Below are 17,359 nucleotides of genomic sequence, written 5' to 3'. Positions count from 1 at the left end.
TGACAGCGTTGTGTGCGGAAGCTGAAGGAATCTACCAATCACGGTGTGGTATGTGGCTCTGGAGGGCCGAACATTGACGTCTGGGAGACGAGGGGACCGGTAGCTTCCGAAGCACTCCGCCGAAGGACCGAGCGACAATACAAAACCGTGGTGCACTGGACCCCGGAGCTGATACTCCGACAGAGAGTCTGCGGGCGAATCAGAGGTGTAACAAGGTAGTCGTGATGTTAGCCCGTTCGGGGCTATTTGTGCCAGCATAACTGTAAACTCCAGGGCACAAAAAATTAAATCTGCTTAGTGAGAACAATTATCTTATCAGACAGAAAATTAACAAATATCACCCTTATTTGAGATATTTAATTTTACTTAGATTTCGTTTTTTGCAGTGCAGAGACGATTTTTGTTTTTTGGGTCCAAAGTGGCTCTTTCAACGTTCTGGGTTGCCTACCCCTGCGTTAGTGGAAAAGCGGCAAATGACTGAAAGCGACAGAGACGTTGCCATGGAGACGAGGGTTTTCTTACGTGCCTGGCTGGAGTCGCACCGCGGGCACCAGGTAACCCGTGAGGACCAGATGAGTCGCCCGCTGGCCTGTTTCTAAAAATAGCTCAAATAGCAGCACTTACCAGTGAGCTGCCTCTATTTTTTTTTAATTGTATTTATTTACTAGCAAGCTGGTCTCGCTTTGCTCGACATTTTTAATTCTAAGAGAGACAAAACTCAAATAGAATTTGAAAATCCAAGAAAATATTTTTAAGACTTGGTCTTCACTTATTTAAATACATTTAATTTATTTTTTTACTTTGCTTCTTATAACTTTCAGAAAGACAATTTTAGAGAAAAAATACAACCTTTAAAATGATTTTAGGATTTTTCACCTTTTAAATTCCTTCCTCTTCTTTCCTGACAATATAAATCAATGTTCAAGTGAATGTATTTTTTTTATTGTAGGGAATAATAAATACATTTTAATTTAATTCTTAATTTTAGCTCCTGTTTTTTCGACGAAGAATATTTGTGAAATCTTTCTTCAAAGTTATGATTAAAATTCCCAAAGAAATTTCTGGCAAATCTAGAAAATCTTTAGAATCAAATGTAAATCTTATTTCAAAGTCTTTTGAATTTCTTTAAAATTTTGGATCTGGAAAATCTAAAAGAAATAATGATTTGTCTTTGTTAGAAAAAGAGCTTGGTCCAATTTGTTATATATTCTAACAAAGTGCAGATTGGATTTTAACCTATTTAAAACATGTCATCAACATTCTAAAATTAATCTTAATCTGGAAAAATGACTAATGATTTTCCATAAATTCTTTTTTTTAAATTTTCCAAAAAGATTCGAATTAGCTAGTTTTTCTCTTTTCTTTATTTCGGTAAAATTTTGAATTCTAAAGAGTCGAAATTGAAGATAAACTATGTTTTAAAATTTAATTCTAATTTTTTTCCTGTTTTCTCTTCTTTTAAACCGTTCACTTAAGTGTTTTTTTCACCATTTATTCTCTACAAAAAACATTCCGTAAAAGGAAAAAAAAATGTACGACGGAATGACGGACAGAAATACCCATTTTCTTATATATGTATATAGATTTATTTATTAAAAGTAAATTGAGCAAATTGGCTATTTCTGGAAATTGTTTTAAGTGTGTATCAAACTGGTAGCCCTTCGCATTAATCAGTACCCAAGAAGTAGCTCTTGCTTTCAAAAAGGTTGGTGAGCCCTGCTCTAGTGACTCAAAACGCTTTACATAGTGAAACCCAACATCTGAGTTACATTTAACCCAGTGCGGGTGGCACTGGGAGCAGGTGGGTAAAGTGTCTTGCCCAAGGACACAACGGCAGTGTGGGATCGAACCTGGAACCCTCAAGTTGCTGGCACGGCCGCTCTACCAACCGAGCTATACCGCCCATAACCATGACTCAAACAAAACAGTCGGACCAAGGAATAATTAGCTCTACGTCAGTAGTTAGTGACTGGGAGCAGGTGAGCCCGCCGACCACTAATCAGAGGCAGGTGAACCTAATCGGATCCTATGACAACAAGGAACACAAAACAGGGGTGATGAAGCAAAACTAGGAGAATCCGAAACTTAAAGAAAACACAAAATCCTCTCTGTCTTTATTGTCACCAATTACCGATAAGAGTACCGACAAATACCGATATTGAGTATAAAATCCTAGAGATCTTTAGTTGTGGGAAATGTGGGTGAGCCGGATCGATGAAAGTGAACATTGCGCCACCGTCCGTCACGATGATGCCAGACTCGAGTCTCCTCGGATGCGGTGGTGCGAACACTGCCCGGGGGCTGGTTGGCGTACTGCGTGAGACGGATGTAGGAGACGCAGGCGGCGTGGTCGCCCAGCAGGTGGACATGGGGGCTGAGAAGGGTGGTGTGGGTAAAACCTAACATATTGCTGGCTGCAGGAAAGGGAAAAACACATTAAAACAATATTGTATTATTTTGAGTCATAATTCAACTGAAATCACTGTTTTATGGGAATGAAGTTGCAAAACTGAAAATGATAGTTTCCCAGGTAAAAACTGTAATTGTCCGAGAACAAAGTTAAAGTTGTAATAATGTAGAAATACAGTTGTAATATTTTACGGGGAAAAAAACAATCACGATAGTTTATTTCCTCTTTGTTCCAGTGGACATGACGTCCATAGTTTCCAAAAAACAATATGAAAAGTGGACTCGTCAGACCACAGAACACTTTTCCACTTTGCATCAGTACATCTCAGATAAGATCGGGCCCAGCTCGGGCCCAGCTCAGCCAGGCGGCGTTTCTGGGTGTTGTTGATAAATGTCGTTGGCTTTGCATAGTAGAGTTTTAACTTGCACTTACGGATGCGGCGACAAACTGTAGTTACTGACGGTGGTTTTCTGAAGTGTTCCTGAACCCATGTGGCGATATCCTTTACACGCTGATGTCGGAGGTAGGAATAATTATGTATTACCATAACAAGGCAAGAATTATAAAATAGGAACGTGCCGACGGAACGGGGAGCGATTGAAAAACTGTCAGAGAAATAAGGATCCGTCCATACATTTTGTACCGTTTGTCCCTTTAGGGGTCGCAGGGGGTGCTGGAGCCTCTCTCAGCTGCATTCGGGCGTAAAGCGGGGTATTGTCCGAGAACAAATTTAGAAGTTGTAATAATGTGGAAATACAGTTGTAATATTGTACGGGAAAAAAACAATCAGGATAGTTGTTTTCCTCTTTGTTCCAGAAGACATGACGTCCATAGTTTCCAAAAAAACAATATGAAATGTGGACTCGTCAGACCACAGAACACTTTTCCACTTTGCATCAGTCCATCTTAGATAAGCTCGGGCCCGGCTCAGCCAGGCGGCGTTTCTGGGTGTTGTTGATAAATGTTGTTGGCTTTGCGTAGTAGAGTTTTAACTTGCATTTACGGATGTGGCGACAAACTCTAGTCACTGACGGTGGTTTTCTGAAGTGTTCCTGAACCCATGTGGCGATATCCTTTACACGCTGATGTCGGAGGTAGGAATAATTATGTATTACCATAACAAGGCAAGAATAACAAAATAGGAACGTGCCGACGGAACGGGGAGCGATTGAAAAACTGGCAGAGAACTAAGGATCCATCCATCCATCCATCTTCTTCCGCTTATCCGAGGTCGGGTCGCTGGGGGCAACAGCCTAAGCAGGGAGACCCAGACTTCCCTCTCCCCAGCCACTTCGTCTAGCTCTTCCCGGGGGATCCCGAGGCGTTCCCAGGCCAGCCGGGAGACATAGTCTTCCCAACGTGTCCTGGGTCTGCCCCGTGGCCTCCTACCGGTTGGACGTGCCCTAAACACCTCCCTAGGGAGGCGTTCGGGTGGCATCCTGACCAGATGCCCGAACCACCTCATCTGGCTCCTCTCGATGTGAAGGGGCAGCGGCTTTACTTTGAGTTCCTCCCGGATGGCAGAGCTTCTCACCCTATCTCTAAGGGAGAGCCCCGCCACACGGCGGAGGAAACTCATTTTGGCCGCTTGTACCCGTGATCTTATCCTTTCGGTCATGACCCAAAGCTCATGACCATAGGTGAGGATGGGAACGTAGATCGACCGGTAAATTGAGAGCTTTGCCTTCCGGCTCAGCTCCTTCTTCACCACAACGGATCGGTACAACGTCCGCATTACTGAAGACGCCGCACCGATCCGCCTGTCGATCTCACGATCCACTCTTCCCTCACTCGTGAACAAGACTCCTCGGTACTTGAACAGAACATCTTAGATAAGCTCAGGCCTAGCTCAGCCAGGCGGCGTTTCTGGGTGTTGTTGATAAATGTTGTTGGCTTTGCGTAGTAGAGTTTTAACTTGCACTTATGGATGTGGCGACAAACTCTAGTGTTCCTGAACCCATGTGGCGATATCCTTTACACGCTGATGTCGGAGGTAGGAATAATTATGTATTACCATAACAAGGCAAGAATAACAAAATAGGAACGTGCCGACGGAACGGGGAGCGATTGAAAAACTGGCACGGAAATAAGTATCCATCCATACATTTTGTACTGCTTGTCCCTTTTGGGGTCGCGGGGGGTGCTGGAGCCCATCTCAGCTGCATTCGGGCGGAAAGCGGGGTACACCCTAGACAAGTCGCCACCTCATCGCAGGGCCAAATAATAAGGATCCAACGTAAGCAAACAAAGCAGCCAGAGTGCGGCGAGAAGCAGGACTAAATAGCTCTCTGATTAATGCCCGGGAGCAGGTGAGCGTCCCGACCACTAATCAGAGGCAGGTGAACATAATAATCAGCACTCATGGCAACAAGGAACACAAAAGCAAAGTAGGGGAATCCTAAATTTAAACAATACATAATCCAGGCTACGGATCATTACATTCTCAATCTGACAAATTGGATGAGGAAAAAATCTGCATCTTTTGTGATCATTCTGTTCATAACTTTTATGGACAGAATTTCTAGGCGCAGTTAAGGTGTTGAGGGGTTCCGGTTTGGCGGTCGCGGGATTAGGTCTCTGCTCTAGGGAGGTGTTTAGGGTCCGTCCAACTGGTAGGAGGCCACGGGGAAGACCCAGGACACGTTGGGAAGACTATTTCTCCCTGGTGGCCTGGGAATGCCTCGGATCCCCCGGGAAGAGCTGGACGGAGTAGCTGGGGAGAGGGAAGTCTGGGCTTCCCTGCTTAGGCTGCTGCCCCCGCGACCCGACCTCGGATAAGCGTAGGAAGACGGATGGATGGATGGAAAATCTGCATCTGAAAACTTGAACTTAAAAAAGTGGTAAAATTGCAAAAGTAAAGGTATATTGTCATAAGTAAAAACAGTTTTTTTTTTCAAGAATAACTCAATGTTACAAGCAAAATAATTCTTATTATTGAAAAAAAATTAAATTGTATTATTGCAAGAAAAAAGTTTTCTTACAGTAAAAATTATTGTAAGAGTGTGGAAATAAGTTAATGCTATAACTAGAAAAAGAGATTGAATGTGTTATTAGGGAAATATTGTGAATTTTATAAGAACAAAAGTTAATACTACAAAAAATAAAATCCTTAAAATTAGAGACAAAAAAAGTTATAATTTAAGTATTTTTTTTTTTTTATATTAACTGTGTAAATTACAAATGCCAACCGTCCAACCATTTTCTACCGCTTGTCCCTTTTGGGGTCGCTGGTGCCTATCTGAGCTGCATTCGAGTGGAAGGCGACGTACACCCTGGACAAGTCGCCACCTCATCGCAGGGCAATTTAAAAACGATTAAAATGATATAGTAGAGTATAAGTGTATAAATAAAATAACGCCACCGTAGTCAAAGATGAAGCGATGGAAGTCCATTCCCTCCACGCGGTGGCCTAAAGCTTCTGGTTCAAAGGACGTCAGGCCTGGAACGGTCATATTCCTAAAACAATTATTTTTGTTATTTCCCTTTTTTTTTTACATTTAAAAAAAAATACTAAACCATCTTTAAAAATGTCTTCTTAAACTGACTTGTATGTGTAATAGTCTCCGTCCATAATGGCCGCGATCAGCTTCCGGGTGGCCTCCATCACCTCCTGCTTACGACCTGCAAGAAACAAACTAATATTAAAAAAGTTTATTTTGAACATGCACGCAATTACCATCTAATTGATCACATATTTCCAGTTTTGCGTTACAGCATGTTGAAAAGGGGGTAGGAAAACGCACGTGTCAGGATTCCCACTGACAGTCTGGTTATGTGTTTGCTTTATTTCCTGTCAGCGCTCTTATCTTGGTTCCTTTTCCTGCACGCTTGTTTTCCCTCACCTGGCAGTCTGGCACACCTGGTGGCGATTGCCAATCAGGCTCCTATTTACACCTGCCTTACAAGCATGAACAAAAACATATTAAACATTGGACTTTCTGACAATTAAGAAGGTTTGAGTCAAGTTTTTCCTCCTACGGAAACATTATTAAAACGACAAATATTTTTACCCATCTTTTTCCATTTTTGAAAAAACTCCAGGGAGCCACTAGGGCGGTGCTAAAGAGCCGCATGCGGCTCGAGAGCCTCGGGTTGCTGACCGCCGGTACAGTAAGAAGAGTTCACATACTTCAAAGAGGGTACAAGCTGACATAATTTGCGAATTTTAGCTCTAAATGTATCCCATTTGCTTGAATGCTAGCATAAAAAGTTAGCATGCTAACAGAAAAAGAGCTAGCATACTTCTACGATGTCGCCAGGTAACTAAATACATGATTATTGGGTTAGAAAGTATGATAAAAAAAACTCTAGCGTGTCAATATTAGCATGCTAACATTCATATTCTAACAGGTGCCGCCCAGTAACAAAATCCATGACTAATAGCTTCAAATGCGAGCAAAAGGCACTATAATGCTAACGTGATAGGAGTTGACAAAGTTTTTGACTTTGGAACTGTTCAAATCCATTGAGAAATAGGAGACATGTCGAAGTTTGTGTTTTAGCCATTAATTTTCAATGGGGAGGGATTCCTGGTAATTACATAGTGGTGACCCTCGCCCCGTCCTTGTTTGTGAATGACTGAGCATTTCATGGAAGCTGCTTTTATACCCAATCATGGCGCCCGCCTGTTCCCAATGAGCCTGTTCACCTGTGGAATGTTCCAAATAAGTGTTTGATGAGCATTCCTCAACTTTCTCAGTCTTTTTTGCCGCTTGTGCCAGCTTTTTTGAAACATGTCGCAGGCATCAAATTACAAATGAGTTAATATTTGCCAACAATAACAACGTTTTCCAGTTTGAACATTAAATATCTTGTCTTTGCAGTCAATTCAATTAAAAATAATGGTAATTTACCATTTACACAACGGGCCAACTTCACTGCTTTTGGGTTTAGTATAAGGAAAGGTGGAAACTGCTTTAATGTGACATGGTTTGAATGCATAAATATTGCAATTGTAGGAAAAATGTGAATGTTGAAAAAAACAATTTGAAATGTGGACTCGTCCGACCACAGAACACTTTTCCAATTTGCATCAGTCCATCTTGGATGAGCTCGGGCCCAGCGAATCCGGTGGCGTTTCTGGGTGTTGTTGATAAAATGGCTTAAACTTGCACTTACAGATGTAGCGAACAACTGAAGTTACCGACAGTGGTTTTCTAAAGCGCTCCTGACTCCAGGTGGTGATATCCTTTACACACTGATGTCGGTTTTTGATGCAGTACCGCCTAAAGGGTCAAAGTTCCAGGCATTCAATGTTGGTTTTCGGCCTTGCCGCTTACGTGCAGTGATTTCTCCTGATTCTCTGAAACTTTTGACGATATTACGGACCCTAGATGGTGAAATCCCTAAATTCCTTACAATATCTGGTTGAGAAATGTTTTTAAACTGTTGGACAATTTGCTCAGGCATTCGTTCGCAAAGTGGTGACCCGCGCCCCATCCTTGTTTGTGGAAGCTGTTTTTATACCCAATCGTGTCACCCACCTGTTCCCAATTAGCCTGTTCACCTGTGGGATGTTCCAAATAAGCGTTTGATGAGCATTCTCAGTCTTTTTTGCCACTTGAGCCAGCTTTTTGGAAACATGTTGCCGGGATCCAATTCCAAACGAGCTAATATTTGCCAAAAACAACAACGTTTTCCAGTTCCAACGTTAAGTATCTTGTCTTTGCAGTCTATTCAATTGAATATAAGTTATTACCATTTACACAACGTGCCAACTTCACTGGTTTTGGGTTTAGTATAAGGAAAGGTGGAAACTGTTTTACTGTGAAATGGTTTGAATGCATAAATATTGCAATTGTAGGGAAAATGTGAATGTTGAAAAAAAACATTTGAAATGTGAACCCGTCCGACCACAGAACACTTTTCCAATTTGCATCAGTCCATCTTGGATGAGCTTGGTCAGGCTCAGCGAATCCGGTGGCGTTTCTGGGTGTTGTTGATAAATAGCTTTGACTTTGCATAATAGAGTTTAAACTTACACTTACAGATGTAGCGAAAAACTGTAGTTACTGACAGTGGTTTTCTAAAGCGCTCCTGAGCCCAGGTGGTGATATCCTTTACACACTGATGTTGGTTTTTGATGCAGTACCGCCTAAAGGATCAAAGTTCCAGGCATTCAATGTTGGTTTTCGGCCTTGCCGCTTACGTGCAGTGATTTCTCCTGATTCTCTGAAAATTTTGATGATATTACGGACCCTAGATGGTGAAATCCCTAAATTCCTTACAATATCTGGTTGAGAAATGTTGTTTTTAAACTCTTGGACAATTTGCTCACGCATTCGTTCACAATGTGGTGACCCTCGCCCCATCCTTGTTTGTGGAAGCTGCTTTTATACCCAATCGTGTCACCCACCTGCTCCCAATTAGCCTGTTCACCTGTGGGATGTTCCAAATAAGCGTTTGATGAGCATTCTCAGTCTTTTTTGCCACTTGAGCCAGCTTTTTGGAAACATGTTGCCGGGATCCAATTCCAAACGAGCTAATATTTGCCAAAAACAACAACGTTTTCCAGTTCCAACGTTAAGTATCTTGTCTTTGCAGTCTATTCAATTAAATATAAGTGGAAAAGGATATGCAAATCATTGTATTCTGTTTTTATTGATCATTTACACAACGTGCCAAATTCACTGGTTTTGGGTTTTGGAGTTTTGTTGTGTTTTCTTTGTAAACATCCCATGCTGTATCTGCACGTGCATAAAAATTGAAAGTTATCATTCACTTTAAAAGATGCATTTTGTTCCAGGACTAAAGAAAGTTGCAGCTTTTTTAAAATAATAGTCATATTTATATAAAAACAAAATGCATAAATTCGGACAAGAAATTTACCGGAATGCGGAAGTTGTATGAACAGCCAAAAGCTTCCAAAGTATGGAGCAACGAAAAAATATAAAACTAATGAAATTGAAATCATTTACCTCCAACAACGTCAAGTGGTTTCCCAGACAGCTGCAGACTGACACTGCTGCTTATTCCCTTTACAGAGAGTAAAAGCAAGAACAGTGGAATAAACATCTTCTCCGTCCGGGCGTTTCTTTCCCCAAAATGGAACTTTTGAAAAGCGGGCTTGTTTGTATTGGAGGCTAAAACAAATGTTGTTTTGGCCTTTTGGACTCCAGCCGGAATTTACCCTGCGAAAACGCGATCTGTAGTTTATAGTATGTGCTCAAAAAATCATGGAACGGCAACTGTGCTTTAAGGCTGACCGTTGCAAATTTTATTTGATTTTTTTTATTTTTCTAGCATCCGTCATCAAACGACTCTCCTCAACAGCGACCATCACCGCTCGCCTGCGACGGGAAGCTGACGAGCCAAAAACTGGAATCCGTGAACATTGCTCCAAAGTACGGATTTTGTGTTAACATAGTTTATTGCGCATACTAGGGTTTTACGGTATACCTGTATTAGCAGTACTAATGAATCAAATCCACCTCTGAACAGTACCGGTCCCCTCCCCAACCCCTTGTCGTCTTCATTGCTGGTTTATGAGCAGACAAGCATGTTTGGCAGCGCATAATCACGGAGTACTTACAAACAGACACAGTGTGTAGACAGGAGCGGGAGAACGGACGCTTCTGTTAAAATGTAATAATCACTTATTCTTCTTGTTTGGGTGCTTTACATTATTTTTGGATGATACCACAAATTTGGGTATCAATCCGATACCAAGTAGCGTACATTAGTCATATTCAAAGTCCTCATGTTTCCGGGGACATATTTCATCCATCCATCCATCCATCCATCATCTTCTGCTTATCCGAGGTCGGGTCGCGGGGGCAACAGCCTAAGCAGGGAAACCCAGACTTCCCTCTCCCCAGCCACTTCGTCTAGCTCTTCCCGGGGGATCCCGAGGCGTTCCCAGGCCAGCCGGGAGACATAGTCTTCCCAACGTGTCCTGGGTCTTCCCCGTGGCCTCCTACCGGTTGGAGGTGCCCTAAACACCTCCCTAGGGAGGCGTTCGGGTGGCATCCTGACCAGATGCCCGAACCACCTCATCTGGCTCCTCTCGATATGAAGGAGCAGCGGCTTTACTTTGAGTTCCTCCCGGATGGCAGAGCTTCTCACCCTATCTCTAAGGGAGAGCCCCGCCACACGGCGGAGGAAACTCATTTCAGCCGCTTGTACCCGTGATCTTATCCTTTCGGTCATGACCCAAAGCTCATGACCATAGTTGAGGATGGGAACGTAGATCGACCGGTAAATTGAGAGCTTTGCCTTCCGGCTCAGCTCCTTTTTCACCACAACGGATCAGTACAACATCCGCATTACTGAAGACGCCGCACCGATCCACCTGTCGATCTCATGATCCACTCTTCCCTCACTCATGAACAAGACTCCTAGGTACTTGAACTCCTCCACTTGGGGCAGGGTCTCCTCCCCAACCCGGAGATGGCATTCCACCCTTTTCAGGGCGAGAACCATGGACTCGGACTTGGAGGTGCTGATTCTCTTTCCGGTCGCTTCACACTCGGCTGCGAACCGATCCAGCGAGAGCTGAAGATCCCGGTCAGATGAAGCCATCAGGACCACATCATCTGCAAAAAGCAGAGACCTAATCCTGCGGTCACCAAACCGGAACCCCTCAACGCCTTGACTGCGCCTAGAAATTCTGTCCATAAAAGTTATGAACAGAATCGGTGACAAAGGACAGCCTTGGCGGAGTCCAACCCTCACTGGAAATGTGTTCGACTTACTGCCGGCAATGCGGACCAAGCTCTGGCACTGATCGTACAGGGAGCGGACTGCCACAATAAGACAGTCCGATACCCCATACTCTCTGAGCACTCCCCACAGGCCTTCCCGAGGGACACGGTCGAATGCCTTCTCCAAGTCCACAAAGCACATGTAGACTGGTTGGGCAAACTCCCATGCACCCTCAAGAACCTTGCCGAGAGTATAGAGCTGGTCCAAAGTTCCACGACCAGGACGAAAACCACAGTGTTCCTCCTGAATCCGAGGTTCGACTATCCGGCGTAGCCTCCTCTCTAGTACACCTGAATAAACCTTACCGGGAAGGCTGAGGAGTGTGATCCCACGATAGTTGGAACACACCCTCCGGTCCCCGTTCTTAAAGAGAGGAACCACCACCCCGGTCTGCCAATCCGGAGGTACAGCCCCCAATGTCCACGCGATGTTACAAAGTCTTGTCAACCAAGACAGCCCCACAGCATCCAGAGCCTTCAGGAACTCCGGGCGGATCTCGTCCACCCCTGGGGCCTTGCCACCGAAGAGCTTTTTAACTACCTCAGCGAGGAGCTTTTTAACTACCTCAGCGACCTCAGCCCCAGAAACAGGAGAGTCCACCACAGATTCCCCAGGCACTGCTTCCTCATAGGATGACGTGTTGGTGGGATTGAGGAGGTCTTCGAAGTATTCCTTCCACCTATCCACAACATCCGCAGTTGAGGTCAGCAGAACACCATCCGCACCATACACGGTGTTGATAGTGCACTGCTTCCCCCTCCTGAGGCTGTGGACGGTGGTCCAGAATTGCTTCGAAGCTGTCCGGAAGTCGTTTTCCATGGCTTCCCCGAACTCCTCCGATGTCCGAGTTTTTGCCTCCGCGACCGCTGAAGCTACACACCGCTTGGCCTGTCGGTACCTGTCCACTGCCTCCGGAGTCCTATGAGCCAAAAGGACCCGATAGGACTCCTTCTTCAGCTTGACGGCATCCCTCACCGCTGGTGTCCATCAAGGGGTTTTAGGATTGCCGCCCCGACAGGCACCAACTACCTTGCGGCCACAGCTCCGATCTGCCGCCTCGACAATAGAGGTGCGGAACATGGTCCACTCGGACTCAATGTCCAGCACCTCCCTCGTGACATGTTCAAAGTTCTTCCGGCGGTGGGAATTGAAACTTTGTCTGACAGGAGACTCTGCCAGACGTTCCCAGTAGACCCTCACAATGCGTTTGGGCCTGCCAGGTCTGTCCGGCATCCTCCCCCACCATCGCAGCCAACTCCCCACCAGGTGGTGATCGGTAGAAAGCTCCGCCCCTCTCTTCACCTTAGTGTCCAAAACATAAGGCCGCAAATCCGATGACACAACTACAAAGTCGATCATGGAACTGCGGCCTGGGGTGTCCTTGTGCCAAGTGCACATATGGACACCCTTATGTTTGAACATGGTGTTTGTTATGGACAAACTGTGACGAGCACAAAAGTCCAATAACAAAACACCACTCGGGTTCAGATCCGGGCGGCCATTCTTCCCAATCACGCCTCTCCAGGTTTCACTGTCGTTGCCAACGTGAGCGTTGAAGTCTCCCAGTAGGACAAAGGAATCACCCGGGGGAGCACTTTCCAGTACTTCCTCGAGTGGTCCCAAAAAGGGTGGGTACTCTGAACTGCTGTTTGGTGCGTAAGCACAAACAATAGTCAGGACCCGTCCCCCCACCCGAAGGCGGAGGGAGGCTACCCTTTCGTCCACCAGGTTGAACTCCAACGTACAGGCTTTGAGGCGGGGAGAAACAAGAATTGCCACCCCAGCCCGTCGCCTCTCACTGCCGGCAACGCCAGAGTGGAAGAGGGTCCAATCCCTCTCGAGAGAAGTGGTTCCAGAGCCCTTGCTGTGCGTCGAAGTGAGTCCGACTATATCCAGCCGGAATTTCTCGACTTCGCGCACTAGCTCAGGCTCTTACCCCCCCAGTGACGTGACGTTCCACGTCCCAAGAGCTAGCTTCTGTAGCCGAGGATCGGACCGCCAAGGGCCCTGCCTTCGGCTGCCGCCCAGCTCACATTGAACCCGACCTCTATGGCCTCTGCTATGGGTGGTGAGCCCATTGGAGGGTTGACCCACGTTGCCTCTTCGGGCTGTGCCCGGCCGGGCCCCATGGGAACAGGCCTGGCCACCAGGCGCTCGCCATCGTGCCCCACCCCAGGGGGTGAGTTTATAAATATAATATCAATTAAAATTTAAACAAAAGATGTCATGATGCCCAAAAATATCGATGTAATCATAGTAGTATCGATTAGATACGCGCCTGTACTTGGTATCATTACATTTGGCGTTTCAGTGCTATAACGTTACCTTTTTGTCAGTTTTTAGGCAGTGTCTGCTTGTAAGTACTCTGTGATTGTGCGCTGCCGAACATGCTCCTCTTCTCATAAAACCAGCAATGTCAAGTTTTTACCCAAATACTGGAATCTGTGAACATTGCTCCAAAGTACGTATTTTGTGTTTATTGCGCATTTTAGGGTTTTGCGTTATGGCGGTATTAGTATAGTACCGTGGTACTAATGAATCATATTCGGTACTACACCCCCTGTCATCGTCACGTCGTGTCATTGCTAGTTTACGAGCAGATGAGCATGTTCGGCAGCGCACAATCACGGAGTACTTACAAGCAGAAACAGTGTGTTGACAGAAAAGGGAGAACGGACACATTTTGGCTTAAAAACTAAAGATAAAGGTGCTTTAGGACATGGCTCGATAGCTAGTGTCAAGGCGTGGACTTTGGGGTTTGTTTTCCCCGGAAGGCTAAGGAAAGTTGGCCTGGGCAAGGTGAAGCTAAATATTACTCAAATCTCATCCACCGTAATAAAAACGATCCTAAATTTTTGTTTAGTACGGTAGCATCGCTAACCCAACAAGGGACCTCTTCCAGTAGCTCCACCCACTCAGCTGATGACTTTATGCAATTCTTTAGTAAGAAAATTGAAGTCATTAGAAAGGAGATTAAAGACAATGCGTCCCAGCTACAACGGGGTTCTATTAACACAGATACGATTGTATATACGGCGAATATTGCCCTCCAAAATAGTTTCTCTCGTTTTGAGGAAATAACATTAGAGGAATTGTTACAACGTGTAAATGGAATAAAACAGACAACATGTTGACTTGACCCTCTTCCTGGGAAACTGATCAAGGAGCTCTTTGTATTATTAGGTCCATCAGTGCAAAATATTATAAACTTATCACTTTCCTCGGGCATTGTTCCCCTAGCATTCAACAAAGCGGTTATTCATCCTCTTCTTAAAAGACCTAACCTCGATCCTGACCTCATGGTAAACTACCGACCGGTGTCTCACCTTCCCTTTATTTCAAAAATCCTCGAAAAAATTGTTGCGGAGCAGTTAAATGAACACTTAGCGTCTAACAATCTATGTGAAACCTTTCAATCCAGTTTCAGGGCAAATCACTCTACGGAGACAGCCCTCGCAAAAATGACTAATGATCTATTGCTAACGATAGATTCTGATGCGTCATCTATGTTGCTGCTCCTCGATCTTAGCGCTGCTTTCGATACGGTCGATCATAATATTTTATTAGAACGTATCAAAACACGAATTGGTATGTCAGACTTAGCCCTGTCTTGGTTTAACTCTTATCTTACTGATAGGATGCAGTGTGTCTCCCATAACAATGTGACCTCGGACTACGTTAAGGTAACGTGTGGAGTTCCCCAGGGTTCGGTCCTTGGCCCTGCACTCTTCAGCATCTACATGCTGCCGCTAGGTGACATCATACGCAAATACGGTGTTAGCTTTTACTGTTATGCTGATGACACCCAACTCTACATGCCCCTAAAGCTGACCAACACGCCGGATTGTAGTCAGCTGGAGGCGTGTCTTGATGAAATTAAACAATGGATGTCCGCTAACTTTTTGCAACTCAATGCCAAAAAAACGGAAATGCTGATTATCGGTCCTGCTAGACACCGAACTCTATTTAATAATACAACTCCAACATTTGACAACCAAACAATTAAACAAGGCGACACGGTAAAGAATCTTCGACCCAACTCTCTCCTTTGAGGCACACATTAAAAGCGTTACTAAAACGGCCTTCTTTCATCTCCGTAATATCGCTAAAATTCGCTCCATTCTGTCCACTAAAGACGCTGAGATCATTATCCATGCGTTTGTTACGTTTCGCCTCGACTACTGTAACGTATTATTTTCGGGCTCCCCATGTCTAGCATTAAAAGATTACAGTTGGTACAAAATGCGGCTGCTAGACTTTTGACATAAACAAGAAAGTTTGATCACATTACGCCTGTACTGGCTCACCTGCACTGGCTTCCTGTGCACTTAAGATGTGACTTTACGGTTTTACTACTTACGTATAAAATACTACACGGTCTAGCTCCAGCCTATCTTGCCGATTGTATTGCACCATATGTCCCGGCAAGAAATCTGCGATCAAAGGACTCCGGCTTATTAGTGATTCCCAAAGCTCAAAAAAAGTCTGCGGGCTATAGAGCTTTTTCATTTCAGGCTCCAGTACTCTGGAATGCCCTCGAGATGCCACCTCAGTAGAAGCATTTAAGTCTCACCTTAAAACTCATTTGTATACTCTAGCCTTTAAATAGACTCCCTTTTTAGACCAGTTGATTTGCCGTTTCTTTTCTTTTTCTCCTATGTCCCACTCTCCATTGTGGAGGGGGTCCGGTCCGATCCGGTGGCCATGTACTGCTTGCCTGTGTCTCGGCTGGGGACATCTCTGCGCTGCTGATCCGCCTCCGCTTGGGATGGTTTCCTGCTGGCTCCGCTGTGAACGGGACTCTCGCTGCTGTGTTGGATCCGCTTTGGACTGGACTCTCGCGACTGTGTTGGATCCATTATGGATTGAACTTTCACAGTATCATGTTAGACCCGCTCGACATCCATTGCTTTCCTCCTCTCCAAGGTTCTCATAGTCATCATTGTCACCGACGTCCCACTGGGTGTGAGTTTTCCTTGCCCTTATGTGGGCGTACCGAGGATGTCGTAGTGGTTTGTGCAGCCCTTTGAGACACTAGTGATTTAGGGCTATATAAGTAAACATTGATTGATTGATTGATTGATTGACATACCGTATTTCTTTGAATTACCGTATAGTATGCGTCTGCATTGAATTACTGCCGGGTCAAACTCGCTTCGCGAAATAATTAGTGCATGCTTAGTATTACCGCCTGGTCAAACTCGTGACGTCACTAGTGACACGTCCCTGTCATCACTTTCAAAATGGAGGAGGCTGATTTCAATACCGGTAATTTGAAATCACATAAAGGGAAGAAGATTAAGAGCTATTCAGTAGGATTTAAGGTCCAAGCTTACATCACACTCAAATTTTTACGCATGCCTTTGGTAAGTGCCGGAGTGACAAGAGGTTTTAAAATAATTAGCGCATGCTTACTTTTACCGTATACCTTTGGTAAGCGCAGGAGTGAAAAGAGGTTCTAAATTAATTAGCGCATGCTTACTTTTACCGCATACCTTTGGTAAGCGCAGGAGTGAGAAGAGGTTTTGAATTTATTAGCGCATGCTTACTTTTACCTCATGCCTTTGGTAAGCGCGGGAGTGAGAAGAGGTTGTAAATTAATTAGTGCTCCGGCGGCAATTCAAGGAAATACTGTACTTATTTATTACTATTAAAAAAAAGGAACAAAAGGCGCGCACAAGGCGGAACTACAAAAACTTGGCTAATAAAACAAAAACTTGCACAAAGGCAGAAACTATGAACATGAAACAAAACTCGATAACTGGGACATAAAAAAATTAAAAAAAAAACTTACGTGGCATGGCAAGAAGCAAAACTATGGACAGTATCAGAGGTAAAGTCGCCAGGCTGACTTCCTAGTAACTTTCGCTTTAAAATAATTGACATGATTAGTGAAAACAGGTGCGGACTCCAAATGTGACACAGGTCAAACTAATGGTTGCTATGGTGACAAAACAAGAGTGAAAAAACAGGCACTGAGTTTCCAAAAAACAAACAGCACATGGCCGAACAAAAACATGATCAATAGACATGACAGCTCGCGGCTAAAATCCATCCTTTATTGGCAAATCCAGTGTTTTAGGTACTACTAAATCACTAATTCTCGCCTCCATGGCGACAAATGTAATGATACCAAATATCTAGTCAATACAACTATGATTACATCAATATTTTTGGGCATCACAACATCTTTGTTGGTTTAAATTGAAATGTAAAATATGTTTATAAACTCACGAGGACTTTGAA

General features: G+C 44.4%; 1 protein-coding gene across 1 annotated transcript; it reads right to left on the bottom strand.

Annotated features, from left to right (window-relative positions):
- Positions 1-2,085: 2,085 nt before the first annotated feature.
- LOC133547084 (calcium/calmodulin-dependent protein kinase type II delta chain-like) lies at positions 2,086-9,488 on the bottom strand. The gene is made up of 4 exons (XM_061892887.1): positions 9,328-9,488; positions 5,956-6,031; positions 5,772-5,866; positions 2,086-2,414 (listed from the first exon to the last, which is right to left on the bottom strand). The coding sequence occupies exons 1-4, from the start codon at positions 9,422-9,424 to the stop codon at positions 2,173-2,175; spliced, it is 510 nt and encodes a 169-aa protein (XP_061748871.1). The 5' UTR covers positions 9,425-9,488; the 3' UTR covers positions 2,086-2,172.
- Positions 9,489-17,359: the final 7,871 nt, after the last annotated feature.

This window comes from Nerophis ophidion, unplaced genomic scaffold (assembly GCF_033978795.1).
Source record: "Nerophis ophidion isolate RoL-2023_Sa unplaced genomic scaffold, RoL_Noph_v1.0 HiC_scaffold_60, whole genome shotgun sequence".
Classification (NCBI taxonomy): Eukaryota; Metazoa; Chordata; class Actinopteri; order Syngnathiformes; family Syngnathidae; genus Nerophis; species Nerophis ophidion.
Note: the sequence above shows the minus strand (reverse complement) of the source record. Positions and strands in the feature narration are given on the sequence as shown.